This window comes from Carassius carassius, chromosome 14 (assembly GCF_963082965.1).
Source record: "Carassius carassius chromosome 14, fCarCar2.1, whole genome shotgun sequence".
NCBI lineage: Eukaryota > Metazoa > Chordata > Actinopteri > Cypriniformes > Cyprinidae > Carassius > Carassius carassius.
In genome coordinates this window covers 24903667-24924377 of record NC_081768.1, presented here as the reverse complement: position 1 = coordinate 24924377, position 20711 = coordinate 24903667, and the positions used below count along the sequence as shown (strand labels likewise).

Sequence of the window (20711 nt, the reverse complement as noted above, 5' to 3'; positions counted from 1 at the left end):
ATCAATGATTTTATTTCTTCTTCCTGCTTTCAAACATTAAACAATGCCCTATAGGCTTGAGTCCACATGAAACTACAGCCAGGGCATCTGGTGCAGTGGATAAAGGATCTGGGGCGTTTCATTAAACAAGTTCACAACTGGCCCGAGATTGTGTTCAGTGGTTTTCCGCGCTTTATTTTTTTGCATGACAGTCAAGATCTTCCATACATATCTGCAACGTTCAAGTTAATGTAACTGACAATAAATTGCTGCATTTACAATTCCTAATCTTACAGTAATATTCACTGTAGCATAGAAATAGTGTTTCGATTTCTTACTGTATTTAGGAGACTCGGTAAACAAATCGACACTGTTTCACTGCGTTCGATTGGCTGTTCTTGGCTTGATGTCATCTCCGGTGAAATTGGGCCAATGGCGGCACAGGAAGCGAGCGCCGACAGAGCCATTTGTGTGTAATGAATACGCTCTCATTCATATTTAATTTTTGGGATTCGTAGTTATCTGTTGCTGGGATAATCGCCATCCTGCACCCAGGATAATAACGACTCGACACCGACGCAGGAACAGCGGCTACGCGTCGTCATGTACCGCGGTTCTAGGCCGCACAGAGGCGGCTATCATCCCCCGCCGTCGCGTGGCTTCGGCTCCCGTCCTGGACCAGGCCCTCCCTCGGACCCGTACCGCCGGCCGTCCCCTCGGAGGAGGTACTCACCAGCCGATGAATACCGAGGAGGGAGACCGCGAGGATACGGGGTATGAAGCAAACAAAAACACCGCATTACACGGCTACATGCAGCGATTCAATAACACACTGTGGTACACAATCATAACAAGTGGAAGTGGTTTTACCATCGGACTTATATTACGGTAATACCGCGTTATTCTTTGGATTACCACGTAAATACCATTCCATGTGAAAATGGTATTAAAGTACTATGCATTATCTTCTCATTCCAGTAACGTTACCTACTTGTTGCAATGTTATGTACTCGAATAAAAAAATACCTTGGTCTTACACTAATTTACCAGTAAAAAGTTTTTACCATTACAAAGTTTTTGAAGTTGAACAGCAATATTTTTAAGAATTCTCTTCTGCTCGCGTCCAAAGTCCAAAATATAGCAAAAGCAGTAATTTGTGAAATATGTTTACTATTTAAAATAACTGCTTTCTATTTTTTTTGTAATTCCCTTACAAAAATAACCTACAGGAATCCTGCAGGAATATTATGCAGATTTCCTACAGGATTTCCTACAGGATTTTCAGCTCATTTTCCTGAAGGAATACCTGCAGGAATTGTATGAAGGAATACCTGCAGGAATTATATCCCTGCAGGGTTTTAAAATATAATATTCAAAGTTCCTGCAGGACTGTTGTGGATATATATGCAATTATACAGGTCTTCTTATGTCTTCTGTAGGATTAATGCAGGGGGAATAACTTCACAACAAATAATGTATTTTCACAAATTATTTATTGTATTTATTGAAACTGTAAGAGCAGAGCGAATCAGAGACCAATTCACAGCCAAATGTTACTCTGATCCGTTAAATGAAGCCTCTACACTGTTTTCCTGAAAAACAAGAAAAAAACAGAAATTTAAAAATGTGTGAGAGAGAGAGAGAGCATGAGTGTGTGTGTGTGAGAGAGAGGGAGAGAGCATGAGTGTGTTTGTGTGTGTGTGTGAGAGAGAGCATGAGCATGTTTGTGTGTGTGTGAGAGATAGAGAAAGAGAGATCATTAACGTGTGTGTGTGTGAGAGAGAGAGAGAGAGAGAGAGAGAGAGAAAGCATGAGCGTGTGTGAGAGAGAGAGAGAGAGAGAGAGAGGGAGAGCATGAGCGTGTGTGAGAGAGAGAGAGAGAGAGAGAGAGAGAGAGAGAGAGAGGGAGAGCATGAGCGTGTGTGTGAGAGAGAGAGAGAGGGAGAGCATGAGTATGTGCTTGTGTGTATGACAAATTATTGCCTTACTCATAACTTGTGCTCATCATTTAACTTTTCTCTTAGTGCTGCCCTGATGAACTTTTTTGGAGCATCAGGGAACTTTTTTTGTACTGTGTCTGTAAATGCAATTCCACTTATCATATGAGATAACATTATTACAATTTTGCACTATAACTGCAACATCATGTTTGCGTAAAGAAAAAAAGCAGGACATTTTTCTCACCTAAGATCAGCACAACTTTGTCCTGGTCAAGAGCTGGCTTTGCCATAGAGCCTGTGTTAGCATTGCCAGCCCTTCCAGACAGCCCATGTGAGGCCAGTGTCTCTCTCCCAAACACTGCCACTGCCAGATCTTTCACCATGGCAGAACATGATGTGCCCCCCCGTCCACAACTTGTCAGGACAGCTGAACTAATTCCTAGCCCCTGTGTCTGTCAAGAAAAAAAGTTAGGGACACTGTATCTAAAAGCATATAACTTTGACTACATACTGTGCAAAAGTGTTAGGCTTGTTAGATTCTTCAACAAAAAAGTGATATATTTTGGTTTAGTGAGCCAGCTGTTTTATAGTCAAGGGGGTGATCATACCAAATGTGTATTTTGTTACAAAAGTAAAATGAAACATGAAGTTAACATGCCTTCTACGACTTCTGCACAACACTTTACGTGAATATAGGCTATATAAACAAACTAATATATTTGTATTCACCTTTTCAGGGGGATTCTTCTGACTTGAATCTTGTGGTTGTTGAGCAACTTGTGGTTGTTGGGCAACAAGAGTGTCCTGGTTCATGCTGCACTTGAGCATTGGAAGAATTTCTTAAAAAAATACAAAATAAATGATTACTAACAGACAACCACACTGACTGATAAATTAATATATAGATGGATAGACAGAAATACATGAAGGAAAAAGAATACCTTGTTGCAGAGCTATATTAAGTGCTCTTAGATTCTCATTTTCTTTATTTAATTTGAGAATTTCTCTCTCAAGTTGAGTTTCTCGGCCTGAATGCCCTCCAGCTTGACTCTCCATGCTGTTAATCTCTTGCATTAACATACTGTCCTTTCGGTGGATGACCTAAAGATGGACACACAATATTAGTGTCATTAGTGTCATATAGGTGTCATTAATATTTGTGATTTAAATAAGCATAATGAAAAATAAGAGTAGCCATTTAAAAGATGTAGGTATTACTTGATGTTTGACTGGAGGCTCTTGATCAGATGATGACAACGTTTTGGAGTGAGATGGGGACTGAGTTGGAGTGTACGTTTTTTTTTTCATCATCTTTTTGCATCATTTTGCAAACATGGCTGATTTTTTCTTTTCCCCTCTAGCCTAAACATCCTCATCCTGAGGGTATCTTTGCTTTCTGAAGGGACAAAAATAAAGTAGGAAATACATATCTTCTATATCATGAGTAAGTCTTGTTTGCTGAACTTTTACCATCAATATCTATAACTGTGTCTGGGGAACTTTCCTCTTCATAAGCCACATCCACAACATCTCCAGGTTCAAACTTTTTTTTTAGTATGTCCTTTATAGGGACAATATCATAGGTGGGAGGCTCCTCCCTCCATTCCACCAGAACCCATGTTTTGCTCATTGTCTAAATAAATAAATAAATAAATACATGCATACACATTTACATACATACAATTGAACGAACATGAATACATTTATTCATGAATAATGTATATATATATATATATATATATATATATATATACATACATACACACATTCATATATATATATATACATATACATATATATATATATATATATATATATATATATATATATATATATATATATATATACATACATACATACAATTGAACGAACATGAATACATTTATTCATGAATAATGTATATATATATAAAGTCTCATCATTCACATTCATCTGTTGCCTTCAGCTGATTGTATCCATGACAACAGTGTTACCTTTAACGTGACCAGGCCAGCCAGCGACTCACAGTCTCGTCCGCTGCAGATAATTTATTTCTAATCTAAGGTAACAAAAAGGTACAGTGATATCAAGTATTAGCAAAAAAAGTAATGTTTTTTGTTAGCAATAGTTAAGGCTTACTTTTTATAGTCATTTATTAAAAAAAGTTTTTATATAGGCGGTATATGGTAGTTATAGGCTATAATATAATACATTGTCCTATATGTATCATCGACAGCAAAAAAAAAAAGAAAGAAAAGAAAAACATCTTCATATGTTTTAGTGTTACAAATACACATTATTTTAGAAATTTATAAAAAAAACAGTAATTTAAAGCATTATAACGATATAATTATATAATAAAAGGCGGACTTACCTTCACGATACAAAGTGACAGTTGATGAATGACGTGCAATGATGTCACGTGAATAGGCTACGCGAAGCAAGTGGGCGTCAATGAAACACGTCACCTTAGTGAAAAGATGAAATTACCGGTTTTATGTAAATTACACGAGCTTCTTTTTCAGGGTGAAAGACAACACTAAGACTTTTACGACCAAACTTTTCTTTTCTTTAAAAAAAAAAGCCTTCTAACATAAAATAAGTCAATTTTGTCAAATAACGTTACCCAGATTCTTTTTATTGTAGTAATTTTTAGGAAATGTTCTCATTTGGATTAAGCTATTCGGGTAATGCAAAACATATATTCTTTATTATATTTACAAAGAAATAACACTAACGTGTTTCTTTTTGAAGGATATGGAGTATAAAGTGTACTTAAATGAAGAGGCACCTGTTCCTGCAGCTACAAAAAGGGGATGGACACAGAATATAATAGGTTGCTGAATGCAAATAACTGTATTTTAGGCAATTTGTTTATTATTGTACAATTACATATTGACTTACATTAATCAAATAAGCAAGAAATCTGCTCTTTTTTCTTCTTCAGGAGCAAAAAAGAGAAGATCATACAAGACATGGCTTATTCCCGATATAGTTGAAGTAATTCAGGTTTTAATGTTGGCCTAAAAAACATTTTCAGTGATAAATTCATGGCCATTTGTTGTATTCAAGAAACCATGTCTAACATGCTCCTGTATGTTGATAATTTCATACTTATAGGAAAACATTTCCAATGATGACAGTGGTGACAATATCAGAAAATCTGACAGGAACTGCCCTGATGCTCATGTGAGAATAGGCTTTTTTATTTTTATTTTTCAAAGTTAATCTTCTTTAGAATTGTGCTTCCTTGTTGTCATAATGTTGGCAATTCTTTGATCCTTTATCAGCCAGAACATTTACAAAATTTAAGTACATGCATAAAACTAGAGGTCCAAGTACCTGTACATGTCTCACAGGGAAACTTTTCTACTGATGAAGAGAATGAGGTCATCAGTGATGCTGATGGAAACTTTTCAGATGCTGATGCGAGAATGAATTTCTGATATTTTTTTTAATCCAATGCTTTTTGCATACATTTGTAAATATCGGTGTTCATATGGATTTTGTTTTAATGTGCAATAAATGCACGATTTCTGACAGGAAGGCTTTTCTGCTGATGACGAGGGTGATGTTTTTTGCACAGCTGATGAGAACTTTCCACAGACTCATGTGAGAATAAAGTTTAGAAATATGTATCTAGTCTATAGCCTCATGCTTTTTTTCAAAGCTCACACTTCTTTATGTGTCAGCTTGTAATTAGTGCAATATTTACTTTCTAGATTGTCAGAAACCACAGTGCAGTTTGTGAAGGAAGCACAGAAGAAAGAGAGGAGTGTGCCAGTGAGGAAAAAATATATCCAAATGCCAAAATCACTAATGAAGAATCTCTGCTGTGCATACTTGCCTACAGCCTCAGGCATACCACATCCAAAGTGGCTTTGAGTGACTTGTTAGATCTTATCAATCTCCACTGTCCTGATTCAACCAATGGTGTTCCAGATAGCTTATACAAGTTCATGAAATCCTTTCACTGTGACACTTTTGAAGTCCAGTGTATTTGCCCATCCTGCCAATATTTCTTTGGTAGTGAAATCCCCACCCATTGTGCTTCATGCAATGGTACCCCAGGGGACATGGAAAACTTAATCAAATCTGGCTCTGTCTTTATCAAGTTATCTATTTCAGATCAATTAAGAGGTAAATTTCAAGATACAGGTTTTTGTCAGTCTTTGAATTACAAATGGTCAAGGACAAAGCGCAACTCGCAAAATGTTGAAGACATATTTGATGGCACTATGTACAAATCGATTGATGCACTAAATGACCCAAAATTGGCGAATATTTCAGTGTCCTGGAATGTTGATGGTCTTCCAATTTTCCAATCTTCTCCTTTTCATATCTGGCCTCTTCAAGTCACAATCAATGAGCTCCCCCCTAATCTGAGGGCAAAGCATGTCATTCTTGGCGGTTTGTGGTTTGGGCCAAAAAAGCCAGAAATGAACTCGTTTCTGCAATCATTTGTTGATGAATTGCGTAGTCTTGAAAACCAAGGGTTACCTTGTCAGTGGAAAGGTGAAAAAGCAGTAGTCCATGTATACAGTTTGCTTTGCATTTGTGATTCAGTGGCTCGTTGTGCTGTACAGAATGTCAAGCAATTTAATGGAGAGCATGGTTGTAACTGGTGTTATCAAAAGGGTGAAGTTGTGGAAAAGGGTAATGGGTTTACAAGGTGTATCCTTTGCAGTCAACAGGGCCAGAGCTGAGATCACACAGAAAACACACTAAAGATGCTCAGCAAGCTGTTGGTTCTGGAACATGCATAAATGGTGTAAAAGGTCCATCTCCTCTAATGCTGCTGATGTTTTTTAATATGGTTTCTGGATTTGCATATGATTACATGCATGGCATATTACTTGGTGTTTGTCGCCAGCTGACTACCCTATGGTTTGACTCCAAATACCATACAGAGCATTGGTACATTGGAAGAGAAATCGAGCAGATTGAAAGAAGGTTACTTGCCATTAAACCACCTACAAGTATAACAAGACCACCCTGTTCAATTTCTTTGCGTAAATATTGGAAAGCTTCGGAATACAGACACTTTCTCTTATTTTACAGCCTTCCCTGTTTGTTCGGCATTTTACCTAGACAATATCTTGACCATTTACTACTTCTAGTACAGTCTAAGTCTGTCTTATAATGTCCACATACTTGTACATGCAGCAGCATCTGTGAAAAATTGGGGTCCTTTATGGAGTCACAGTGCATTCTTATGAGTCCCAGAATGGACACCTTCAGAAACTCTTTCATGGCACACAAGCTGTAGCAGAACAAATTGTTAACCTTTACCAATATGTTCCACGACTCATTGCTGCTGTATTCAATGTTGAACAAACACAGCAAAGCAAAAGCTTTGTTGAAAAAATGTTGGGAGGCACCAATATTGTGACAAAGTGTATTGGTAGTTCTAACGTGATGTTTCTTGTATGCCCACATGTACGACAGCCAATCCCAAAATCCCAAAATGAGTCTCATATCCTTCAAGAGTCAGGTTTTAGTGCAAATAAAGCTTTCAGTTTTTATTCTAGGGCTGTGGTTAATGGCAAGCGAATTCATTCAAAAGGAGCTAAATCTTTATCTAAAAGAATCAACCATGTAGTTCAAACCAAACATGGGTCTATAGCATTAGTACGATCATTTATAGACGTAGGCAATGCGCAAGGAGAGGGTCATGCCTTTATTGATGTTATGAAAACAACAAGTGATGACATCAGCAAAGACAGAGAATCAGGGATAACAGCAACAAGCATTTTAAAAGAAAGAGGGATTGACTCAGTTGAACTTATCAAATGCACAGACATACATTCAACCTGTGTCTACCTCAAGGACCTACCAGGTCTTGCAAATATTTTTTTTTGCATCCAATCAAATAGATGGGAGTTGGATTAAAAAACAAAATAGCTGCATCTTCATGTTATAAAAGGTAAACATTTACAGTATACAGACTCATATCTCTTGAATGTTGACATGTCATTGAAGTTTGCAGAAATGTATAATTTTGAAATGATTTAGAGAAATGTTTTTTTTATATAATTGCCTATTTATTCTTACTCTTAATTTTTTTTATTTACTTGTTAAGACTCATTGTTTTGTCTCATTGCTGCCAACAGCCAGAGCATAATATATAGTTCCATGAAATGTACTTGAATCTAATTAAATAAAAATTGTATGAATAAAACTACAGCAACTATCAGAGTTTTATTCTCTAGTCTAGACATAACCTATCCTGAATCCAAAACCTGTAGGGTTTTTTATATTTATTTTTTGACTTATTTTTCATTTACAGGGAAAACTCCTGTAAGCAAACATTTTGTTTCTGCGTGAGGTGCATGGCAGTCCTGCAGGAATTTTTTTTTTTAATTCCTGTATGATTTTTCACTTGTGCTGTACAGCGCAGTATGTGCAGCAGTATGTGTAGGACATTCCTACATGTTCTAGAATGAACCCTTCAGTACAACAGAAACATGCAACACAAGTGAAAAATCCTGCAGGACTGTATAATTCCTGCAGGACTGCTGTGCAGTACAAGTGAAAAATCCTGCAGGATTTTATAATTCCTGCAGATTTAAAAAAAATCCTGCAGGATTTTATAATTTCTGCAGGACTGCTGTGCAGTACAGGTGAAAAATCCTGCAGGATTTTATAATTCCTGCAGATTTAAAAAAAATCCTGCAGGATTTTATAATTCCTGCAGATTTAAAAAAAAAAAAATCTTGCAGGATTTTATAATTCCTGCAGGACCGCTGTGCAGTACAAGTGAAAAATCCTGCAGGATTTTTATAATTCCTGCAGGATACCTGCAGAAAAAATAAAAATCCTGCAGGATTCCTGTAGGTTATTTTTGTAAGGCTATATTCCTGCGATTTCAAAGCTGAATTTTAGCATAATTTCTCCTGTCAAATGATCTTTCAGATATTCTGATTTGCTGCTCAAAAAAAAAAAAAAAAAATCATTTATCATTGTTGAAAACGTCCAAGTGTATATATTTTTAGGTTTCTTCGATGAATAGAAAGTTCAGAAATACAAATATTTCTAACATGCATAATTGTCTTTGTACCCGCACTGGGTTGTACATTATAATTAACTCAAATGATATATAGGGAATTTTAATAATTAATCAGGAATATGATTAATATATATATCTCATATGACAGTTACATTAAAATTATTGAAGATGAAAAATAGGTCAATTGTATATATCAATAACTCATTACAAGGCACTGTAATTTACTCATTAATATGTCAATATTCCATTCTTCATATCAATTATGGTGATATCTCTTACTGTAAATTACCGCAAATCAAACAGTGGTTTGTCCAGCAAACGGCCGTAAGATTAACTTATCAACTTTCAATAAAGTTATAACTTCTTATAATTCAAGGAAAAATATTCTCTGGCCATGAAAACATTATCCTATCATTATGAAATTTCGGTTACTAAAAAGTAAAGAGCTTTTAGCCAAAGATCAGACATTTCATTGACTCGTGATGTGAGTGTTTAGACAGAGGCAATCATGAATATATTAAATCTCCATAGAGAATGATACTTGCATGTGGTCTCTTTGTGACTCGCCAGACCAGCGTGCGTGTGAGCGTGGTCCTTTGTAGCTAGGCGTGTTCTTTCGTGTCTTCCGGGGCTGTTGCGGAATCGCCCGATATTTGAAAGGTCCAACAAACGTAATGATTCAGAATTCGTCTTCCTCGTGTAGAGAGAAACTTAGTTTGTAAAAGAAATGAAAACAATGGAGATGAACGCTCCCGAAGGAGCCATGAGAACGGCTGTTCTCTCAGCCGCCGTGCTGAGATCAACGGCGATAGAAGAGCGGAACAAGCGGGGACCAAGAGCAAGAAGGACAAGACAGAAAAAAAGGCACTTCCTGGGTGAGTTCTACTTATGGAGTGACTGGTTCACACCTCTGTTTGCGCGAACGACCAATGAACGTCCGCGATCTGAAGCAGGAAAAAGTTCCTTTGTCTCTGGGGAAACACCCACTCTAGTTCTGGCTTAATCAGATTTCAGCAGTGATATTCTAGAAAGTTCGTAATTCCAGATTAATACATTTTACAAACCTTTCCTATAGGTGGACAGTTTGGTCACAACATGACGATTCCACAGGTACCAAAAATGACACATATAACTGATAGAAACACGACGTTACATTCATATGCAGAATTACACATATTTAAAGTTTGATTAACACACGATAAAATTGTAGATACTCCAATTTTTGATTATGGAAAACATCTAATGCACCAAAAAACAATACTCAATACATTTAGAATACATTGAGAAAAGGTACCCGTTAGCGGAATTTTTCCTGTCCTGTTTCCCAGTGGGATCATAAAGTTTTATGAGCTGGTCAGGAGTAGGGTTACAGAATCATGACTCTTATTTGAGAACATTAAATTAGGAGAAGCATTTCCAATTTACAAGACAGCAATTTATAATCCTCGCATAACAGGATTAACCATTCTATGCAACACACAAACCTATCAAAAAAAACATCTTGTTAAAGGTCCCATGACATGGATTATTTCCTTTTCTTTAAATGCTTTTTAATGTTTCCTTAGGTGTACTTATTTTGTTAGTATGATTTTTACATTTAAAATTTAGAAATAGAAAGCATTTTTATTTCCTGATATTTGCCCTCTGGCTTGAATGCTCTTTTTGAAGGTGCGTGTCTGCTGTGAGGCTCAGAGTAAACAACTGTTGTGATTGGCTGACATCCTTGCATTTGAAATGTGTATTACATGTGGACCCCTCTTAAATATATATATATATATATATATATATATATATATATATATATATATATATTTATTATTACAGCTGTCGAGATTAACGAATCGTGGTTTTGTTGATTATATTTTTTCGATCTTTTCTCATCACATGAAAGGCTGCAGTGATGAGCATTGAGTAGACAGAGTCTGTTTATCGCGTGAATGCAGTGATCTCGTCATTATTGCAACACGTTTTCTCTCACAAAATGCTTTCACCACAACTAACAGCAAACACATGAATACAGTAAGAGCTTTGTTGTGCAGCATAACAGCGTCATTCATTGTAACGGCAGTTTGGGCAAGAGTGCAGATATACTCGCGATGTGTGATATGTAAATATTTGGGCGGGCAAAGCAGAGAAAGGGGAGGTAACATTTCTCTTTACAACGTCACAAAGAGGAGATTCCAGATCAGACCGTTTGAGCTTCCATTTTCTCAAAGGCAGAGAAAGATAGCAAAATCTCGATTTGCACCGATTAAAATTTCTAGAAACTTGGGGACCATATACAGGCTAGGGGAACTCATATTAATGTTAAAAAAACCTTACAAAGTGAAATTTTCATGTCATAGGACCTTTAAGGACTTACATAAAGAGCGTAAAGAAAAGTTTGTGTGTGTGTTTAGGAATGTGGGTGTTTCGTTTCTCCTTTGAGGCTGCTCACGTGACTGTGGAATTTCTTGTCCAGAGTGTCGTAAATAATTTAAATCCAGCCAGGCTGGCGCCAGGCATTGGGAACATTTTGGCTTTCAACCCAATGAAAAGGACGAGCCAGCGAATATAGATGAGCCGATATGCAAAATGTGGTTCCTGTTACGCGGCAATACATCTAATTTGAGGTCATCGGGACATTCTAACGCTTAACATGGTTTAATACAATACAGTGATATTAACAGACCAAACTCACTAAACATCATATTAATAAAGTATATTATCTACAAAAAATCATATGATCCCTGAATATGAATTCAACGCGTTTAATAACACGTTAAGCCTTTTCCTCTCATAGAAAACCAGGCTTAACGTGTTATTAAACGCGTTGAATTCATATTCAGGGATCATCTGTTTTTTTTGTTTGGTTTTTTGTACATCGTATACTACTTTATTAGTATAATGTTTAGTGAGTTTGGTTTTTAAAAATCACTGTCTTAGTACATTAAGCCACATTAAGCATTTTCTAATAACGGTTTTCTACGGGAGGAAAAGGCTTAACGTGTTATTAAACGAGTTGCATTCATATTCAGGGCTCTTTGATTTCTTAAAAAAATATATATTATAAAAACGCATGTTCTTGTTGCTGTTTGGCATTTAACAATAAACAAAAATGTTTTAAAACGTGTCTCTCTGTCAGTTAAAAAAGCAACAATATATGCTACATAACTCAACAATAGAGCTTTGTATGCAGCAAAATCAGGATAAATTAGGTATGTAAAAAAAAAAAAACGGCGATAATACCCCATATCGCGCTATTGAGCCACCCTTAATTACCGCAGGGGAAATTTCTTAACCGCGACAGCCCTAGCGTCACATCACATACACAGAACTGTAAAGGTACGTCAACCCGTCAAAATAAAAGTCCGGTTAAAGACTATTGTTCAGCAGAATGTACATAGCCTAGTACTAGTAAAAAAAAAAACATATATTTTTTTTTAAGGTTTAATTTCACAACATTTCTTCCATTTTTTTATATTTAATAGTTAATCCCCTTTGTTTACCAAAAAGTTAAGTTAATAATCAATAATTAAAAGATAAATTAAATTAATGTTTTATGTGTTTAATGTTTAATGTGCATCTCAGAAAATGCTTTATTTAAAACCCCAACTGAATGGCACTTAAATGCATTTAATTCATCTGTCAACTTTCTTGTCATTGTTCACAGTACAAGTACAGACAGAGAAACAATGGGTAATAATTAAATGTTTATTTTTGATGTATGCATTGCATTCTATGCATTTAAAAAATACAAATATTTTTTTTCTAAAAAAGGAAACTTAGTTGTTCATTTTAAGAGACCTGTGATGGTCAATGAGGGACCGCACGTTAAACATGGACGTTAATATGCACAAACAAACACCGAGACTGTTTGGTGATACAAGAGTTTATTGTAATTATTGATCAGAGAGTGAATAAAATACCTGCCAGCCTCAGGCCACACTCTAAACTGCAGAAACAAACACAGACTACCTTCCATTACAAAGACATTAGAGCTTAGATTCTCTGCCCGAGCTCGGACTCCCGCCACCATCCTCGGGCCGGGTCAGGTCGGGCCCTTTATAAAGCACGTCACGTGTCATGCGCAGCGTCTCGTCCACTCGCAGTCTCGCATGCATGACGCATCACACCTGCTGTGCGTGCTGTACTATTCAGTAGCTTAAGTGCAACATGGAGCTTGAAGAAGCAAAGAAAAAAATTTAAACAGGAGAATTAACTTTGAGCAAGTTTTGAGGAAAATTGGAGGTATGGAAACATTTTAAACTAGTGGTGGGGAGTGACAACATATGTGTTGGCTTTGTCTCGTGCATTAAATGCGGCATGCATATATATATATTAGGGCTACACAATATTGGGAAAAAATTACATTGCGATATTTTATTTTTCTGTGATATATATTGCGATATGAAATCTAATAGAATTTTTTCTTACAAACAAAAATGGGGTGAGCACACTTACATTCTCATTGTAAAGGATTTAAACATCGACACCATCGTGTCAATTGATTAATATGCGTGAGGGAGAGAGAGCAAGACAGCGCTCGTGTTGTTTGAAGATGGTGAGCGTGCGGCCGGGGCTCGCTTGCTCGCGCTCTCTCTCTCTCTCTGTATCTCGCGCTCGCTCTCTCTCTCTCTCTCGCGCTCTCTCTCACGTGCGCACGCTCTCTCTCTCCAACGCACTCTCTCTCTCTCTCGCACTCTCTCTCACGCGCGCGCACGCTCTCTCGCGCGCGCTCTCTACCCTGTTAAACTGACAGGACTTAAAAACGCATGAACACATGAAACACACGCATGAACACATGCAAATGATAAACTTTCACTCTATGATGGTTAAACTGTGCAATTAATCCGCGAATCACATTCGTCAATGGCCGGGGAGCAGCTGGCCTGTACAGTTAATGAATAACAGATCAACTACGACAGCCTACATCGCACAGCCTAAATGATCTAGCACAGCAGCACCTGCGGTTATAACGGCCCACATATTAAAAATGGTTGGGTTTAAATCGGGCTCTGGCTCATAATTACAGTGAACGCGTTGGGCCGGGCCGGGCTCGGACACAACGTGCTCGGGTAGGGTCGGGCTTGATTTGTTGGGCCCGATCTAAGCTCTAAAAGACATTCACATTTATACTGGTGGCCAGCACCATTACCACATGTGGAGGGACAAACTCACAGAAAACACTTTACACATGTTCCCTTAAATATACAGAGTCTGAAAGAAACTTATTGGCATGATGTTCTACTTAATAAATCTACTTTGATGTTATCAATTTGTTCACATTAAATGGGAAATAACAGCAACAACTCGGCCACGTTGCCCCTGAAACCCCCACGCTCAATTAATACATGGTAGATTGTCACCCTAAGCGGAACCAATAATTCCTGCCATTGTTTCTTACCAGGACTCTAAAAATCATGGGACAAACGCTACACGGGAACAATACACATAGTTTACAGGTATTTCATTCACTATCTGATCGATAATTACAATAAACTCTTGTATCACCAAACAGTCTCGTGTGTGTTTGTGTGTATGTGTGCTTATTAACGTCCATGTTGAACGTCCCTCCGTGACCGCCACAAGACCCAGGAGTCTTATTTTCTCTTGCATAATTAATATTGCACTGTAATTAAGCAAAAACACATTTTATCCGATTACTCGATTAATCGATGGAATTTTTGGTAGAATACTCGATTACTAAAATATTCGATAGCTACAGCCCTATTTCAGATAAATGCTCTACATCTCTGGATCTTTCTATTCATCAAAGAATCCTGGAAATATTACTCAACTGTTTTAAATATTAATGATAATAATTAAATAATTATTGAGATGCAAATCAGCATATTAGAATGATTTCTGAAGAATCATGTTACACTGAAGACTGGAGTAGTGTTGCTGAAAATTCAGTTTTGTCATTACAGGAATAAATTACATTTTAAAATAGGCCTATATTCAAATAGAATGAAGTTATTTTAAATGGTTTTACAATATTACTGCTTTGGCTGTATTTTGGATCAAAAAATGCAGGATTGGTGAGCAGAAGAGAATTATATTTAAAACATAAAAAAAAATCTTACTGTCCTAAGACTTTTGACTGGTAGTGTACTTGTAGATTGTATTGTTCCATGTATGAGTTAGTTATGTACCCATTTTCCTTAACAGAGCTACAGCCCATCACCTCCTCGTAGTGGGATCCCTGTTGATCACAGTCTGGTCATAACAGTGGGCAACGAGCTGACCCATCCAAGCGAAGCACCCTATGTCCGGTAAGAGTTTCAGTCTAGTGTTATAACAATATATTTCATTTTATGATTGGAATACACTGTGACACTGTAAAACATGGACAGATTTACAAAATCAATGCTGAAATGGTTGAGTAAAACTGACTGGGTATCACTACCAGACTTTCAGGTCTTTCTCAACACACAAAACAAACAGTTACATGCATCTTGTTCCTTGGAGATGCATGATAAATGAAAAAAATATGTTCTAAAAAATATCAAATATGTTTGTTATCCTAAAAAAGAATGGATGGAATCATTGTTTGAAGGTGTAAAATTGGAGTTTGTCCATATGTTTTTTTTTTTTTTTCATCTCTGACTGGCCAAAAAAGTCAAGCCTACTTAAAAAAATATATATAGTCAAGTCACCATTTTTTTTATATTACTTTAAACAAAAAAAGATTCCATCAAAGCAAAACATTCATTATGAAAACTGTGTGTCAATAAAGCAAAATGACCGTTAAAGGCAGTTTATCATTGAATTCAGTGATGTCATCATCTCAGTTGAGTTTAAACAGTGTCTGTGCAATCATTTGCAATCAAGTCAACGCTATTGCTGTAAATGAAGTGTCCCCAACTAAGCAAGCCAGAGGCGACAGCGGCAAGGAACCAAAACTTCATCGGTGACAGAATGGAGAAAAAAACCTTGGGAGAAACCAGGCTCAGTTGGGGGGCCAGTTCTCCTCTGACCAGACGAAACCAGTAGTTCAATTCCAGACTGCAGCAAAGTCAGATTGTGTAGAAGAATCATCTGTTTCCTGTGGTCTTGACCTGGTGGTCCTCTGAGACAAGTTCTGGTTCCATAGTAAGCACTAAATCGTCATCACCTGCTTTCAAATGGAGCGGCACTTAATAGACAGAGCCGTAGAACACTGACATGCTGCACAATATCGCGTTCATTATTGAAGGCAATTCATCTGCGATAATGAACGTGATACTGCGTAGCTTGTCAGTGATCTACGGCTCTGTCTATTAAGTGCCGCTCCATTTGAAAGCAGGTGATGATGATTTAGCGCTAATCACGTAACCAGATTTATTGACTAAATGTGCATGATCATATCGTTAGATATATCACCCAGCCCTAGCGCCAAATAGGAAAAGGTTCTGCCACCTGCAGTTGATTTTGATATTCTAGATATTATCAAATTGCCTGAGTTTTGAGAACGCAGTAGACGTGGAGGATTATAATGTAACAAGAGCTCATTCAAATACTGAGTTGCTAAACCATTCAGGGCTTTATAAGTAATAAGCAATATTTTAAAATCTATATGATGGTTGATCGGGAGCCAGTGCAGTGTTGACAGGACCGGGCTAATATGGTCATACTTCCTGGATCTAGTAAGAACTCTAGCATTTTAGACTAACTGGAGTTTGTTTACCAAGCGTGCAGAACAACCACCCAATAAAGCATTACAATAATCTGTAACAATTGAGGTCATAAATGCATGGATTAACATACCTGCATTTGATATTGAGAGCATAGGCCATAATTTAGATATATTTTTGAGATGGAAAAATGTCGTTTTACAAATGTTAGAATGTGGCTTTCTAAGGAAAGATTGCTATCAAATAGCACACTTAGGTTCCTAACTGATGACAAAGAATTGACGGAGCAGCCATCAAGTCTTAGACAGCGTTCTAGGTTATTACATGCAGAGTTTTTAGGTCCTATAATTAACACCTCTGTTTTTTTTGCAGAATTTAGCAGTAAGAAATTACTCCTCATCCAGTTGTTTATATCGACTATGCTTTCCGTTAGTTTTTCAAATTGGTGTGTTTCACCGGGCCGCGAAGAAATATAGAGCCGAGTATCATCAGCATAACAGTGAAAGCTAACACCATGTTTCCTGATGATATCCCCCAAGGGTAACATGTAAAGCGTGAAGAGTAGCGGCCCTAGTACTGAGCCTTGAAGTACTCCATACTGCACTTGTGATCGATATGATACCTCTTCATTCACTGCTACGAATTGATGGCAGTCATATAAGTACAATTTAAACCAATGCTAATGCACTTCCATTAATGCCAACAAGGTGTTTTAGTCTATGCAAAAGAATGTTGTTGTCAATAGTGTCGAACGCAGCACTAAGATCCAATAGCACTAATAGAGAGATACAACCACGAGACATGATTTTTAACTCTCTTAAGGAGAGCAGTCTCAGTACTATAATACAGTCTAAATCCTGACTGGAAAGCCTCACATATACCATTGTTCTTGAAGAAGGAATATAATTGTGAGGATACTACCTTTTCTAGAATCTTGGAAAGAAAAGGGAGATTCGAGATCGGTCTATAAATAACTAGTTCTTTGGGGTCAAGTTGTTTTTTTTGATGAGAGGCTTAATAACAGCAAGTTTGAAGGTTTTGGGAACATATTAGGGCTGTAGCTATCGAATATTTTAGTAATCGAGTATTCTACCAAAACTTCCATCAATTAATCGAGTAATCGGATAAAATGTGTTTTTGCTTAATTAAAGTGCAATATTAATTATGCAAGAGAACATAAGACTCCCGGGTCTCTTAAAATGAACAACTAAGTTTCCTTTTTTAGAATTTTTTTTATTTTATTTTTTAAATGCATAGAATGCAATGCATACATTAAAAATTAAACATTTAATTATTACCCATTGTTTCTCTGTCTGTACTTGTACTGTGAACAATGACAATAAAGTTGACAGATGAATTAAGTGCATTTAAGTGCCATTCAGTTGGGGTTTTAAATAAAGCATTTTCTGAGATGCACATTAAAAACATAAAACATTAATTTAGTTTATCTTTTTAATTATTGATTATTAACTTAACTTTTTGGTAAACAAATGGGATTTACTATTAAAAATAAAACATGGAAGAAATGTTGTGTGATTTAAACCTTTAAAATAATGTTTAATTTTATTTTTTAGTAGTAGGCTATGTACATTCTGCTGAACAATAGTCTTTAACCGGACTTTTATTTTGACGAGCTGATGTACCTTTACAGTTCTGTGTATGTGATGTGACGCTAGTTTTACTCAAATCAAATGGTCAAATGCTCATGAAGAGACTGTCAGAGCAGTTCTGGAGATGCTGTTCATGTGTTACGCCTTATTTAGTGAGACAGCAGACGCTGAAATCACCGCATTAACCGAGACACGCAGAACATGCAGGATTCATATTTAAATAGACTGTTCCGGCTTAATATTTACAGATATTGGCCCATATCGTGATTTGATGTAAGTACAATGACCTATTTTTGATTCATTCATTAAAAATTTGGCAAATTCCGTGCCATTCCGCGTTAAACTGTAAATTCCGTTTATGACTGGATTCCGCGATTCCCTCCGCGTTTTCTGCATCGCGGGAATCATAGGGCCCTAGTTGTGGTATGCCAGCTCTATCTTGCACTGGACACACGCCACAACATTCTCTTTACGTTAGCCCGCGCCCTCAAATCAAAACACTGCTGACTCCTTGCCGTATGGGATTTTGGACGCAGCACTTGTGTCTCCTTCCCCTTTTTTGGGTGACATAAACGTGTTAAAAAAATAATTGCGAAAGAACCTGACGTGAGATTTCAAATAAATTAAAAGAGGCATCGAGGCAGAGGAATTTTCCTCGATCATTTTTTTTTAATAGAGTTACTCGAGGAATCGTTTCAGCCCTAGAACATATCCTAATGACTATGAGGAATTAATAATAGTCAGAACAGGATCTATGACTTCTAGAAGCACCTCTTTTAGGAGCTTAGATGGTATAGGGTCTAACATACATGTTGTTGGTTTAGATGATTTAACAAGTTTATACAATTCTTCCTCTCCTATAGTAGAGAATGAGTGGAACTGTTCCTCAGAGGGTCTATAGTGCACTGTCTGATGCGATACTGTAGCTGACGGCTGAATGGTTACAATTTTATCTCTAATAGTATTGATTTTAGAAGTAAAGTAGTTAATAAAGTCATTACTGCTGTGATGTTGGGTAATGTCAACACTTGTTGATGCTTTATTTTTCGTTAATTTAGCCACTGTATTGAATAAATACCTGGGGTCGTGTTTGTTTTTTTCTAAAAGAGCCGAAATGTAATCTGCAGTTTTTCTGTACGATAGGTTACTTTCCCTGCCGCGACTGTAAATAAAAAGGCCTTTATAAGGCAATTGTGAGAATGAGGCTGATGGTGGTAAGTGTGACCACTCTGTTGATTTAAGAAAAAAAAAGTCTTATTTTTTTCTGTTGCAGTATTTTTTTGTAAATAATGTTGTAATGAATTGTCATTAGCAATTATATTTCACCTCATATTTATCAGATTTTTGTTGGCTATCAGCACCCTACTCTCTAGGTATTGAGGTCACCATTGGGAATCAGTTGATAGAAAAGCCCAAGATTAAATTCAAAATCAAAAGATTGGCAGTATTCTCTGATGGTGCATGCATCATTCTTAGGGATGAGCGTTTTTTTTTTTTTTTTTTTATTATTATTACATTATACCATAACACTTGAAGCTATCAAGTGAAATTATGGAGAGATTTTGAACTTGACTTGAGCCCATAGACACACTAGATATGCAATTTTTTGTCTTTGTCCTTCAGTTGTGATTTATGATGTGATAATTTCTTAATTTTGACAGAGATTATGCTGCTGGGGAATCACAGTATAAAAAGCCCCATTACTCTCCACGGAGGTCGAGTTATGATGGACACAGTGATAGAGGTTCGAGGAGGCGCAGTGTTAGTCGTGGCAGGAGCAGGGGGCGGAGCCGCAGTCCTGGCTATGGACGCAGCAAAAGTCGCCCGCGCAGCCGCAGCAGGAGTCGGAGCTACAGTCGCGGCAGGAGTCCTGAATGGGCGAAGAGCCGAGCGCGTAGCAAGAGCAGAACCCGTGGGAGGAGCTACAGTAGAAGTCGAAGCAGAAGCGGAAGCCCCAGTCGCAGACAGAGTAGGGCCAGGAGCAGGGCAAGGAGCAAGAGCCGGCCACGGAGCCGCAGTCGCGAAAGGAGCCGTAGCAGGGGGAGAAGCCGAGGATGGAGTCACGCTAGGAGCTGGAGCCAAAGCCCCAGTCGTAGTGGTACCAGCAGCAGCAGTGGCTCCAGTAGGAGTCGCCACAGCAGTGTCAACAGTAGAGTCAAATCAGGTGAATCTAGGGTTGGGGAGGAAGACTTTTCTGAGCTGGAGAAGGCCAGACGACGTAAAGAAATCCAGGATATGCTTGTACAGCCTGCAAAGTCCATTTTGAAGAAAAGAATGGATTCCTCCGAGACTGATTCTCCCATGCTAGCGCAGGTAACCACCTCTCATTATGTCTTGGGAAAGTCAATTCAAAAGCTGATATTTATTCTTCACTTTATGTATGACACTCTCAACTTAAGACACTTAAAGGGGTCATCGGATGCCCGTTTTCCATAAGTTGATTCAATTTCTCAATGGTAATGTAAAACAACACCCATTTTACTGTCAAAAACAGCTCTGTTCACAGCGACAATGTTCGGTGCATGTTTCTTTAAATGCTAATGAGCTTTGCTAACCCCGCCCCTCTCTTCCGTGGGGTGATGAGGTGTTCTCTAAA

The 20711-nt window shown here is 37.4% G+C and overlaps 1 protein-coding gene across 11 annotated transcripts in view; it reads left to right on the top strand.

The window, feature by feature from the left end:
• Positions 1–379: 379 nt before the first annotated feature.
• The window catches only part of LOC132157406 (zinc finger protein 318-like), a 41892-nt gene continuing 21560 nt past the window's right edge, over positions 380–20711 (top strand). For all 11 annotated transcript variants that reach the window (XR_009437552.1, XR_009437550.1, XR_009437551.1 and 8 more), the window contains exons 1-3: positions 380–753; positions 15061–15164; positions 19777–20428. Coding sequence is in view for 2 of the 11 variants with exons in the window: in XM_059566754.1 (XP_059422737.1) it covers positions 583–753; positions 15061–15164; positions 19777–20428 (927 nt within the window). In the remaining 9 variants the exon portion in view is untranslated. The remainder of the gene's footprint in view (positions 754–15060; positions 15165–19776; positions 20429–20711) is intronic.